This window comes from Hyalella azteca, unplaced genomic scaffold (genome assembly GCF_000764305.2).
Source record: "Hyalella azteca isolate HAZT.00-mixed unplaced genomic scaffold, Hazt_2.0.2 contig1645, whole genome shotgun sequence".
In the NCBI taxonomy this organism is placed as follows: domain Eukaryota; kingdom Metazoa; phylum Arthropoda; class Malacostraca; order Amphipoda; family Hyalellidae; genus Hyalella; species Hyalella azteca.
The window spans coordinates 650,156-664,231 of record NW_025931949.1 but is presented as its reverse complement, the minus strand read 5'-3'; the positions used below and the strand labels follow the sequence as shown (position 1 = coordinate 664,231).

General features: G+C 37.1%; 1 protein-coding gene across 2 annotated transcripts; it reads right to left on the bottom strand.

Annotated features, from left to right (window-relative positions):
- Window positions 1-226: 226 nt before the first annotated feature.
- Window positions 227-13,735, bottom strand: LOC108669468. Of its 2 annotated transcripts, XM_047883402.1 has the most exons (15): window positions 12,218-12,365; window positions 11,717-11,798; window positions 11,176-11,205; window positions 10,344-10,502; window positions 7,794-8,690; window positions 7,318-7,552; window positions 6,969-7,115; window positions 5,444-5,541; window positions 5,124-5,246; window positions 4,479-4,659; window positions 3,819-4,073; window positions 2,882-3,462; window positions 2,561-2,624; window positions 2,185-2,421; window positions 227-2,020 (listed from the first exon to the last, which is right to left on the bottom strand). In XM_047883402.1, the coding sequence occupies exons 1-15, from the start codon at window positions 12,283-12,285 to the stop codon at window positions 1,119-1,121; spliced, it is 4,059 nt and encodes a 1,352-aa protein (XP_047739358.1). In that variant the 5' UTR covers window positions 12,286-12,365; the 3' UTR covers window positions 227-1,118. The 2 variants fall into 2 exon arrangements, with proteins under 2 accessions (XP_047739358.1, XP_047739362.1); XM_047883406.1 differs by lacking the exons at window positions 11,717-11,798; window positions 12,218-12,365 and adding an exon at window positions 13,651-13,735.
- Between the last annotated feature and the right edge of the window lie 341 nt (window positions 13,736-14,076).

Sequence of the window (14,076 nt, the reverse complement as noted above, 5' to 3'; positions counted from 1 at the left end):
GGTCGAGAAAGTCGACACATACCAGTTTGAATTGTTTTAAAATTATGTATCAGTAGAATGAACAGGCTGGTATATTTGAAATGAACCGTAAATCTTTCGTTAATCGATTAATACTCTTCTGAATTTAAAGTAATAGTATCTTCTTTTTAGTACCTTCGGCATTGAAGAATAGGCCTGTCGCCGATTCTTGTACTTTTCTTGACTAGCCTGACCCTTTGTTCAAATCTTTTCAACGGACGGTAGGTTTAAAGTCGTTTCTGTGTCGATTCGGTTAGGATCCGATGCATTTCATGACTAATCATAGGCGTGGAGTTATACCTACTTTTGTCTTCATTTCGGGTACACGCCCTACGCCCTGTGGACATCGGGACGGTAATGCAGGTCATTTTGACCCGAAATCTACAGGAAGGTTGAGGTACATATTTATTTAAACTCAAATCATGTTATTGGTTACTTGGTTAAGATACGGCGCAGCACCGACGACGGTATTAGCGCCCAAATCATGTTATTATGATGTAACATAACGTTTCCTACGCTCCTTACGAGAGAAAGAACTGGTATACGTACCAACGTCATTCCCAATTTTTCGTCAGACTGCACTGCGCTGCTTATTGCTTATCATACAGAAAGAAACTCATAAATAAGACCTCCTAAGGTTAAGAAAACTGAATATTTATTAAACTTCTGTGTTAAAACTGACTGAAGATACTGTTAAAGCTTAAAAGTCATAAAATTGAATTAAGACACATATTTTCCTGTAAATCATTTAAAATTAAACACTTAAAACAAACTTTTCAAGTCAACATGAGGCCAGATATAATTTTTGGACGGAATGCCATTTCACACGAGGTTGCTCTAAAATTTCTAAACCTCTTCTACCTCTATGCTCTAAAACTTTTGGGGACCAACAGATAAAAGCGTTCATTATTCACACCGATAACTGAAAAACCAGTAGTTTAAAGCCTACGGAAGAATAACCAAATTATCATAATTCTCTAAATGAGAGAATGTGTTGTTGGGCTGTCGAAATATTTAAGTTACCCGACTAATGCTACATGTTCGCATCGAACAAGAAGATGCGAACATGCAACAAGAACTGACCTTGAGTGAAAAAAAAACTAGTACCGGCTAAATTTGTACCTCAATTTAGCCAATTTAGAACGCAAAGTCTGAATATCAAACATTCTTTGCGGTGAATCAATTGCAACACTATCTGGAGTAGCAACAGAAGCCACACTCGACTTGAAAGAAGCAATGCCATTCATTGAATAAGAGACTTGAGACGCAGTAACGGCGCTTGTCTCTTGACTGGCAGTAGATACAGATGAAGTCCCTTGGCAGGTTTGCTTGGTGTCACAGTCACTATTTGCATGATGAATTTTTTCAATACATTTAGACTTTGAACTCGTTTCAACAAAAGCTGTAATAGTGCTCTTGCTTTCATCGTTTGATTTTTTAGAATGATGTTGCAGATTCCTTTCGCCAGAAAACTCTTCGTCAACTTCTTGAATCAAAGAGGCAACTACTTGATTAGTGCTCATGAATTTATCAACAAATTTCAACATTCGGCGTTGCTGAGTAGTTTCGTCATCAACGATAAGAGTAAAATTTTCCCAAACGGCCGAGTTTCCAGTTAAATTTTTGCTGTCAGTAGGCAATGGATGGGAGATATCAAAGGAGATTTCGCCTGAATCTTTCGACTCGATATCAGGGAATTTGGGAGAAAATGAAATTCCGTGAAGCTTGATGCCACGAAGGACTTCACTTCCATCCTTTGGCAACTCGTTTACTAATTTCGTTGCCTGGTCAGACTTTTCAAACGTTTCCAGGATATAACCTAAGCTTGTGTCATCTATAATAGCAGTAGATTTGTTACTTGAAGTTTGAATGCTTTGGACTTCAGAGGATTCTTGCGTCGCATTCTGGCGTGCAGGTTTGGAGGCACTGATGCCATCATCGTCACAAGCAGGAGAGCAAGAGGTAAAGCTCGAGGCCAGACTTGTCAAATTCTCCAACAATCCTGATAAAATAATCAACATTTCACTGTCAATAGTAAAGTAAAAAATATCTTAGTTTTACACTTAAGAGCCTTGTTTTATACGACTGATAATTGAACATCTTTCATAACCTGCTTTGATTCAATAGGTTTTCGATATCAATAAATTACAAAGTAACTCGCCTTACCTGTGAGTTCTTGCACAAGCGACGTGGTCACCAAACCTTGCTCTTCCTCCGCAGGGTGATGCTCCTCATCAACGTCGACTTGTGCCTTGCTCAGTTCCTCGATCACAGAAACACAATCACCAACCGGCGGCAAAGAATTTGGGTCCTCTACATGAGGTTTGTTGTTGGTCTCAATGCGACGAGCAGTTCTTGCCGGAAGCGGAGGCAGTTGAGAAGGTTGACATCTCACACCCCCATCTGTTCAATTAGGTTTAAATTATTCTACAATCAGACAAAGCCTAGATTTGAGAAGCTATTAAAAGCAATGGTTAAGAACAATATATCGTGAAGAAACGTTGATTTCAAAATGACAACAAGTTATATTAGATTAACTTACTCGCAACAGTAGATTTTGAGGCAGGACTTAGGAATCCGGTGAGATCAACATTGATGCCTTTTACCTAAAAAATAAGCGGATAACTTCTTTAAATGCTTCACTTTTATTTAAAAATACAATAAATTGAAAGATTGCCAAAATAATCAATCAAACACAATGCATTAGAGTAAAAGACTGATATCTGACGAGCCTCGTGAAACTTCATTTCATAGGTATTTAAACAGGTCACATTTCAAAACATATTCTCAGCATTAAAGCCATGATTCTGATAACTGCATATATACTTATTATAAATGGATGCATCAAAATGTTCAAACTCACTCTTGGCGATAAGCCTCTGCCGGATGCGCCGCGTAAACCTTTAAGAAGTCGGCTCCTGACGGAGGCGCGTATGGAGGACCTGACGGAAGCGTCCTGAGGATTTGCGGCCAGCAGACGAGTGAGGTCAAAAGTTGTGTCGTCGCACATGCTATCCACAGAGCCGTTCTCAACATTACACCAGAAATTGGGAGTAGGGGGAGAGAGCGCATCACGAACAGAAGAAACGACACAAGAGTTTTTCCTCTCATCTCCACACGTTGTCTTGTTATCGCTATTTTCGTAGGCAAAGTGCACGTCTTCTATATTTTCTTCACTATTTAGATAAGATTTTATATTGCCATTAGTTTTTGCCACGCTGGACTCAGAATTAAGTTTAGGGGTTGGGTTAGAATTGACAGCTGATGTTGCATCTTCAGTAATGTCCTTCCCACAACAGGATGCTTCATCGGTAAGGTTGACGCAAGGAGTCCTTGATGTGACAGGAATTTTTCCAGATAGCGATGAATTTTGAAACGGAGTAGCTACGTCACGAGGAATGTTCGCGATGTCGGATGAGAATAACCAATCACTGGGCGCATGTTCTGAAAATTGGAACCAATTTGACAAACGAAGACATTTTTGGCGCATTTTCTCATTTATGAAAAAAAGGCGCTACTATTGTGCTCGCCATGTCCGTTCGTCCGTCTGTAACTTCACGTTTTCGTCGGCGAGAAAATGCGCGCTGTCACTCACTGCAGTGAGTACCGAGTTATATTTTTTAAATCAGTATATACTACGAAAAATCATAAATACCCTGAGATTATATAATTTTTTATTAGTCACATTTTTATAGTTTTCATAAGCACTTCGAAAATTGAGTACCAATATCAACTGATGTAGGAAATACTATAGCTGGACAAGTGACTTTTGATATAAGGCAAAAAAAAGCCACACTCACCAGTAGAGACAGTTTTGGACACAGTGATCTTTCTCTTTTCCGCAGCGTAGTTACTCTTGGCAGCGTCCAGGTTGGGATGCATGACATGCTGCTGAAGTGCACTATTTTGCCTGAGTGTTGAGCTGTGCAGGGAGGATGACAGCCTAGTGAGCAACGTGAGAGTCAGCTGCACGCGCTTCAGAAGTGAACGACGTAAACGTAGGTTCTCAGGAGCACCCAAAACGCTTGTCATGCTCCGATTCAGCTCTTGTCTTGCTAAAAAAAATTAAAACAAATTCATAAATTGCTACCAATTTCATTCAGTAAATTACAAGTACTAAATTAAATATTTCCTACAAAACCCATGAAAAAAGAAGACGAAAGCAAATTTAGCATAAATAATAATCTAAAAAAAATTTATTTGTAATCAGTCACTGATTACAAATAAATGGCAGGAAAGCGTCAAGAAATTATTCTCAGGCGAGAATAGAAGATGTAAACCGTGTTAATTACCTGCAACGTAGTGCAGCTGAATATTTTTATAGAAATGTGTGTAAATACGGACCGGCTCTAAAATATACGGACCGGCAGCTGTATGTAAGATTAAAGATGATAACTTACCCAATATTTTCTTTCTACAATAGCCTAATTATTTTATTTAGTGTGGTTGATAGTTGATACCTTTGGAAAACTGTTCCTTCTGCAGGTCGTTCAAGAAGCCATCTGCAGCATCCATGTCGACGACGACACGCTTCACAAGGTTCAGTACTCGCCTTACAGGTTCGTGTACAATCGCCACGTCCTGAGAATACAAGTTCTGTTTCACTTCCCACCAGGCCGCGTGCACTTCACTCTGGGTCACCTGAATAAGTTAATGAAAGTTAATTCATAGCGAAAAACAGCCGCATTCCAGTTCAAGCTTCGCTTATTTCGAGGCAAATCGGCAGACTGTGAGACCATAAATAGCAGCCCTGTATGCATGGCAGTCATGCTTAGAAAACATCATGGAATTAACGGTTGATGACAAATAAGGCAGTTGTGAACTTATTCACTATAGTATGATTAGCAGCAAATGTTTGCAATTTAGAAACACAGCGAAAAGATCTACCATATCTTTATATGGTATGTAACTATGTAGGTATGGTTCTTTGCTTTCAAAGCCAGTTTTCATTCGCAAATTCAATCAATGATATGCCGGATTTTATCATTTTAAAACACGCTTGAAGATGAAAAAAGCCTTCTAATTGTGTACGAAGTCAACATACGGTAAATGAATATGGTTAATAGAGTTGAAAAATATAAACAATCCAAGTCTCCATTAACTACCATTACAAAGGCAGCAGGGTCTAGAGACGCATCCAGGCAACGCTGTAAAACAAGAGCCGCCTCCGTCCAATGCTTCGTCAGCATTCCGATGTGCTGCTTGGAGCACCACGTGTCCGAGTCGTCCTGTTACATCAACAACAATGGAATTTCTTTAAATCTGGATTTTTCAGAGTTAATTCACTTTCACATTCTTCTCTATCTGATTGGAATTGGGATTTTTTATCAAAAGGAAAACTTAACTTGAAGATAATTCAAATTAGTATTTTTCCAGACAGCGGGGATTTTTTATAACTTTATAGGACAAATATCGCCCAACATACTTTGGTTTGGGGGTGAGCGTGTTGCTGAAGCACGAATGTGACGAGTTCAGACTCCAGCCACTCCAAGCTGAGCAGGCAGTGACGCACAGTACTGCTCCCTGAAGGAAGAAATATCATCAGCAAGCAACAATTGAGATTTAGAATTTAATAAAATATACGGAACAGAATAATTAACATGTGAGTAATGAACTGTTGCTAATTGGTACAATTTACCACAACCATGTATTAATCGAGTAATTTAATAGATTTAATTACTTAATATTGAATACATACATGTACATCATTTTACTTAGGATTCATTCCGAAGTATACAAGTTACGTACCTTTTACATTGTAAGTTTGATTTAATCATAAGTTAACCATGGATTTAAAAGCCAAGAAAACGCCAAGCAAACTCACTACATGTTCATTTAAAACACAAATAGAACAATACAAGTACGATCACGACCAAGTTTATACGGTAGAGATTTAAACTTAAATGGCAGATGAACGGCAAAAAAAAAACTATTGATCGACAATTTCGAGCATGTAGTTCCCATTATCGTTGTTTATCAAAGTATCCCTTTTATAACAACGGAGCGCTTCCAAAATCCTCAGATCAGAAGCATCAAACGAAACGTCGAGCCTAAAATTTTAAATCATTCCAAGACACAAGTACGTTGCAAAGTAAGGTGTGGAAGCGGGCGGCAGAGTGGAGCCGACGGGTAAGCAAAACTGTATAACGAAAAGTCTTGCCATGTAGCTCAGTCAATATCATGAAATATGCATTCCGGCGCATGCAAATGCGCACTTCTATGCTTGGAATCGAGAGAGGACCTGATCTGGACAGGAATATCATCCTTATACCAGAAAATGGAAAAAAAATTTGTGTTGTTGACAACAATAAATGCAAGTCAACATTCTGAAAACATTTCGTGAGAATAGTTTTTAAGTATCTTTGTTGAAACTAATTCCAAAAAATTATAGGATGTTGCGTAACTTCTGCATCAGATTATTCGAACACCGTAGAAAGAGTTTTTGAGTTCTGTTTATAAAAATGCCCCATTCTTCACGCCCGACAACTACTTCACATTTTACTTCTGGCGCTTTAGATTAAAAGAACCTGGAATCAAATCTTTTTATTAATGAAACCTTACCAAACGACCCTAATAGTTCTTGATTTTTCTTTTCCTGGATAGATTTTAATGTTTCTATGTCCAGTTATTGGGCATTAAGGTTTAAATCTCTTCCGTGTAAAGTTAGGCATAATATTAAGTATCTTTGTATTCTTCAAGTTTTTGAACAGATCATATACCTTTTCTTTCTAAAACGTTAGTGATGAAGATATTGTGAATTTGCTTGTTGTCTTCTTTGCTTTCAAATTCTTGGCTAATATTCAAAAGCATGCACAATAGCACAGTACAATGTGATCCAAATCATTGAAGACACCTCAATTGCTTCCAAGTATAAGTCAATAGTACAGTACAACGAGATACAAATCAGTGAAGAAACCTCAATGACTACCAAGTACAAGCCATTAACTCACGAGACTTGTCAGTAGAAGATGCAGCCGCAAAAGCCACTATCTGAAATATTTTGTCAATGTGCTCATCCAGATCAGCAACGCATTCTTGCAGGTGTGGGAGAGAACGTGATGAGCTTGCATCGCGGGACTTGCACGAATCACTCTCAGCTGAAATGTACAAGAAATTTTCGGATTTATAGGCAATACTTATACTGATAAATTCTATTAGCAGAAAGTGCTGGAAACAGCAGTAATTCTTTCGACAGAATAAATAAGTTCAGACTTGTATAGAAAGTTCATCCCAGCTGAGAGTCCAGAAAGTTTACCTGTCATATTCAGTGAGGATTACCTATTTCTTAAGCCAACTCACCTCTGTAGGAGCTAATAAGTTTGTTGAAAGGCTCCGTGACACTAGCAAAAGAGCGCACATAGCAGCGAATGAGACAAGTGTTGGCAGTTTGCTCCAACTTCTCCACGCACTCGGACAGATCTTCACATGCCATCATAAAATCCAGCTCATAACCATCTGTTGCTGCGAAGTCTTGTTTGCTGATGTGTAAATTTGAGGACTCAACATCCACGAGTTTCTTCAAGCAGGAAAGCAACTGAGGGTAGATTCGAATAAAGTTTCATGGAAATTTTCAGAGACGAATCTACAAATTATATGAAAATGCTAAGTCAATGCTGTCAATTTAAGCCTTCAAACGATTATAATAAAAAATGCTTGAAACTAGATGAGCGTATGATATCTAGATGAACTATGAAACTAGATGAGCGTAAGTAAATCGTTAGCATTAATGATGTAAAATAAACATGAGATGCATCATAGATCGTATTTACACTAACCTTTTCACCTTGCGACATGATGATCTTACTGTCGTCCTGTGAACTACAATATGCAATAGAGATCACATGACGCAATATTTCTTCCAGGGGTCCTTTGACGCGCTGGCTCAGAGGAGTTGAGTTATCAAGAACACATTTGCTTGGAGAATTTTTCTTCAGATCAACACGATGTGCGTCAATAGAATTACCATCGGAAATTTTTGGGTGACGAGAAAATTCTTGTTCTTTGGAGCATCTATTCAACACCTCATCAACTTCAGTATTTTGTTGTTCAGGCTGAACATTTTGGTCATCAGGACGTAGGGAAGTTTGGCTCAACAATTCAAGAACTTCATCAACAGCTTTCAGGAAGCCACCCTGAGAATTTTCGTCATATTTTTTGTTCCCATTTACGCATTTCAAGGACGTTGTAGAGCGAATTTCATCCATGATTTCTTCCAGTCGTTTGAGAACAACAAGTAAACTTGCACAAGACTTGTTCAATATTTTTGCATTTCGTTCATTTGTACAGTGACAGTGAGCTAACACAACAGTAGCTTGAGGTAACATCAGTATCACAGCGTACAACTGCATCATCCAAATGCTTAAAATTTCTTTAGACTGGTCAGGCATGAATAGCATCCAACATTGAATCTTCTGCACTCCTCCCGATATTCTTCGCACTGCAGTTAGCACAAGGGAATAAAGCTCATCTTTGCATATAAATTTTGACAGAATCTCAGTTCTTAGATTCTTGACGGCATTCTTGATGTCACTGAGATGAGTGTGAAGCTCACCCAGCCGTTTCTCAAGCCATAGATCTAAGCACTTAAGAATGGAGGACACTAGGTCCTCAAAACTGCAGCCCAGGTCTCGCCATACTTCACTGTTGTCACGAACTTCAATGCCGCCATCCCGCTGCCCAACAGGAGATATACATTTTGTTTAGTGAACTTCTTATTGACTGCATATAAATAAAATATTGTGAATTTTGCGGTTGATGATTTTTGTGCTTAAAGTCGATTGATGGCACATTGTGAAATACAAATAGAATGTGAGCAGAAAGCGTCAAATTTTTTACAACAAATCAGAGACATTAAACAGTTGTAAGTTTTTGACATCGAACTTGTTGAAGTGATCATATGTTTGATGTCAAACTATACTATGATAATGAAGTGATAAATTTTTTAGAGCCAGTTTTTCACTCGACACTCAATTCCCTACCTACACAAACACTCGTTGCTTCAATGTTCACTATCTCACAAGTAGTCATAATATGTCTAGTTCATAACATATGCGTCATATATTTATAACACCCATAATTAATTTAATCTAGTTCATGAATAACTATGCAGCATATCTTTATATCTCATTCTAGGCACTACTGTAATTTAGGAGGCAATGAATTGAAGCAAGAAATTTTGCTATATAAGGGAGAAACAATATTGTGTTTAAGTTAGCAATAGAAGAATGGTAATGACTTGACAAGTTGGCTGACGTTTTTTCTTTTTGTGTAAGGGCATTAGATAATATAGTTTCAATCAACTAATGTTGACTAAAACACTTCCTACAGTTTAGGCTACTGATCGCACTTAAACTGTACTCTTCACTATTTCATTACGAGCATTTATTTATGCAGATAATTACCTATTTCTTACTTGTAAGGTTTTTCAGTTTTGGCATTATTGTCCTTTTTTGCCTAATGATTGAATTGGTATGTATACTAGTGATGTTATTAAACTCAATTCAAGTTCAAGCCATCCTTCTATAGATTGCCATTCCATATTTTCAAGTTCCCCAAATATCCATTGACGTCATTCAGTTCTACAATATTTGCTTCCATATTCCAGGTTTAATGCTAGTTTATTTATCTTAACAGGTGCAGTACATCTTACTTATAGTATATCATTTCTGATTACAGCTCCCATTATGAATAGATTTTAAGATTGTTTTCATCATCTTAAGTAGCATCATAACCCATCAGTGGTACAGTGCCAATAAAGTCCTCATATTTTCTTGGCTGCAATAACTGGAATTTTATTAATTCATCATCTTGACAACCACCACCACTTGCTCCAAGGTAGAAATGTTGTTAACGTACTAACCATTCGACTATAGCCCATACTAAATATTACAGTCAATAGAATGCATCCTTTTGTTTGTTAATTGCTTTTTGGTTTAATAAAGCACACTATCCTAATAATTAATTAAAGGAAGAATTGTTGCATTATTCTTCTATCCTCATGGCTATTGTTTTATCTGCTGAAGATTAAATACTACATTAAGATAAAAGCTGTAAGAATTTTAATGATTGCAGCCAAGTTGCTGCTGCAAGTTGCAGCCTTTGCTGCTGCTCAAAGTACTTTTGTGGAACAGCAATTCCTGTTGCTTGAAAGCACTGAAATATATACTGTAGGTACCTATATTTCTTTCAACAAACCTCATCAAATGAAAGGACATGTCAATGTGAAATGAAAAACATCAACAAATATAGACAACCATCTTGGTCTCGTCCAAAAGAATTGGGTCCAAGGAATTATTTTTGCATCATGGCTATTTTCATGTACCTACATGAAGCTCTGTAGTTAGATTGCTGAGCTGCTCAAGGAGAGTGGTGACCCGGGCAATTAGAGCAGCTGGAGGAGAAAGGGCTCTTAGTAGCAGCCGAGCAGCTGTCTGAATAGCAGAGCACAATTGCTGTAGTTGTAGAATAGTTTTTGCATCACACTCCTGTAAAATGAAGATATGAGTAAACTTCTTGCTAGATGAAAATATCAATATGAAAATCAAGATTACACATCCACTATTTCCACTTTATGACTATTTTACAAATGCAAATGATACATACATGTATGATAAACTTTTTACTTTTTTCACTCTTTTGAGGACTAAATAGTCACATTTATTTCAAAAGTATCCATCACTTGGTGAAAATGTAGAAATTTCAGGGATGACAATGAGACATTTTTCTGTGTAAATATTGAGAAAAGTAGGAGTTAAGAATAAAAACGCCAATTTCTATTGATTAACCATCATTGATTATTAACCCATTATTATTATTAATTATTTATTTGTAATACAACCCATTGTTTGGATGAATGTAAAAATTAGATCATAATTAGACATTCAGTAGAGACACTAGACTAGAAACTGGAGAACAAAATATTGCTTCTGTCAAAAGTTAAATTATTTTTTAGTTGAATTTTATTGAACTGATTTAAAATTTCTCATTATTATGAGGAAGCTACTAAATTTAGATGAACTATGGATTTATCTTGTGAAACAATGTGAAAAATATGCTAAATTTTAAAATTTTTCATATATGAATTTTTTTTCTACACTTTATTGTTTTTTGCTTCTTTGTATCCCATATCTTTATACTGGTAAAAAGGAATCCAGTTACCTGTCCTTGATGTGCCTTGAGGATGGCAACCTGGAAGAAAGAAAACCATGCTTCAATAATGAAAATATAAAATATTTTAAATAATTCATATATGGAGAATATTTGTTAAAAATTATCAAGGATCATTGAATAATAATAATTAATTAACATTCTAAAGAAAAATCACACCATACCAGACTGGACTGTTCTGGAAAAGTCTATTTCTAAGGAACTTGGTACATACAGCAGTTTGCTAGTAAAGTGAACCTATTTATCAATTATTTTAACAATGGAAAAGATCTGGTATATTTCATACCCACCAAAACAATTTAGGAGCAATGATATTTCTGTAAAAATCAGGATTTTACAATCCTGTAGTGCCATATTTTCTGTAACTTTTGAATTTTGTGGTTTGGTTGTTTACAAATCCACTTTGTCAGCAATAAGATAGGAGATAATTCATATAGCACATAGCAGGAATCTAGATATCAAGTAGCTCCAAAAATGGCAGGAAAATACTTGCCATGCTGTGGAAAGATTTATTCCATGCATAGTTACTCACCTGATCCTGAAGGAAGATGGCCGATGGCATGGCACTGATGGCAGACATGACCTTCTTTGGTTCCATGAGGTCTGTTTTATGGCTTTGATACAAAACAAATAATACTAAATAAAATGTAAAATCAATAAAAATACTATGTTGATATCAATTATTTATATACATTGTTCAAATGTAGGAGAGAAAAAAAAATTCCAGCCAGCAGACATTTACCACATAACGCTTATCAATAATAGCCAAAAGACAGAGATGAGTTATAGAAACTAAACTAACAACTAAATGAGTAAAGAAGCCTTAAATGCTCGAGCCAAGGTAAGGATGCTGCTCATGCCATTGCAGGTCCTAATGCAATGCCTTCTTCAACATTTGGACATGCCTGAGTTTGTGAGAACCAAATAGACTTTTTGATATACAATTGGCCTCGCAAAAGGGTTTTAGTAACCTGATATGAAATCCATGCTCATCATCTTTAATTTTGGAAAATTGGGTATAACAATACAGTACCTGTCGTTCTCCTTTTCATTGAAGAACTTGCACCAGGATTTCCCGATGTCAGGAAATATGTACTCCATTTTGGGTGGCAACAACGGCTTCAGCACGGTGTAGTCCAACCGCTGAACGCAACCCTCGATCAGGTAATGGAGGAGCAGGGCAGCAGGTAACCCATCAATACCTGGAGCAGTGCTAACGCAAATCTTCACATCACAAGGAGTTGCGTTAGCCCTGCTCCCGGTATTAATGGGTTTCACGAATTTGTTGTGGAACTCCTTCCGGGTGCCCAGCAGGTTGGGCTTCACAAAATATATCATGCTGTGGTATTCCCTCAGGTTGTTCTGCATGGGCGTCTCTGTGGCCGTCAATAAAATTTCTACCACGCGCGCTTCATCAGCGTTCTTCTCGTCCTGAGCGCCATCTTCTTCAGACGAAGATGACATGGTATTTGTGAGAGGCTTCCTCTTCTCCTTTTTTTTTCTGAGGATAGATCCTCCGACTCTGATGATGGATCTTTGGTGTTCCGCTTCCTGCTTGATGGCTCGAAAATTTCAAAGTCAGAGTCACTGTCAATGAACATTCGAGATTTCTGAGGCGATTCCATCTCAGAGTTGTCAGAGTCTTCGGAATCATCATTATTGTTCTTCTTATCAGCTTCCTTATTGTCAGTTTTTCCAGTGTCTTTGTCTTCATCAGAGGAAAATTTCAATGACATGTAACCTTTCTTGCCGATAGGTTTCTTCACCTTGTCATTCTCAGCATCATTGTCTGCCTCCTTATTATCCTCATTTTCTGTGGCCTCATTCTCTTCACCTTCCTGCTTCTTGAGCTCTTTCTCCTTTTGTTTTGCTTCAATTTTCTCATATTTCTTCTTCTTTTCTTCCTCAATCAACTCCTCTTCTTCACTGTCATCATCTTCGTGATTATCTCCACTTGCAGTCAAAGTCTTAGAAGTAAACTTTTTCTCGAGTTGAAATTCATATATGGAGAATATATGTTAAAAATTATCAAGGATCATTGAATAATAATAATTAATTAACATTCTAAAGAAAAATCACACCATACCAGACTGGACTGTTCTGGAAAAGTCTCACCACCTTACAAACTTAATTTCTAAGGAACTTGGTACATACAGCAGTTTGCTAGTAAAGTGAACCTATTTATCAATTATTTTAACAATGGAAAATCCTGGTATATTTCATACCCACCAAACTGATTTGGGAGCAATGATGTTTCTGTAAAAAGCAGGATTTTTCTAATCCTGTAAAGGGGCATTTTTCTGTAACTTCAAGGTTTGGTTGCTTACTAATCCACTTTGTCAGCAATTAGATAGGAGATAATTCATATAGCACATAGCTGGAACGTAGACATCAAGAAGCTCCAAAAAATGGCAGGAAAACACTTGTCATGCTGTGGAAAGATTTATTCCATGCATAGTTACTCACCTGATCCTGAAGGAAGATGGCAGATGGCATGGCACTGATGGCAGACATGACCTTCTTTGGTTCCATGAGGTCTGTTTTATGGCTTTAATACATAATAAAAATACAATGTTAATATTAATTATTTATATATAGTTCAAATGTAGGAGAAAAAAAAATTCCAGCCAGCAGAGACATTTACCTACTACATAATGCATAGGTATCAATAATAGCCAAAAGGTAGAGATGAGTTATAGAAACTAAACTAACAACTAAATGAGTAAAGAAGAAGCCTTAAAGGCTCAAGCCAAGGTAAGGATGTTGCTCTTGCTATTGCAGGTCCTAATGCAATGCTTTCTTCAACATTTGGACATGCCTGAGTTTGTGAGAACCAAATAGACTTTTTGATATACAATTGGCCTTGCAAAAGGGTTTTAGTAACTGGATATG

Coding starts and splice junctions, on each gene's coding strand:
- LOC108669468 (XM_047883402.1), bottom strand. CDS start 12,285: ATGGAGTACATATTTCCTGACATCGGGAAATCCTGGTGCAAGTTCTTC. Junction 3,463..3,818: donor GTCCAAAACTGTCTCTACTG/GTGAGTGTGGCT, acceptor TCCAATTTTCAG/AACATGCGCCCAGTGATTGG. Junction 2,625..2,881: donor GCAGAGGCTTATCGCCAAGA/GTGAGTTTGAAC, acceptor CTTATTTTTTAG/GTAAAAGGCATCAATGTTGA.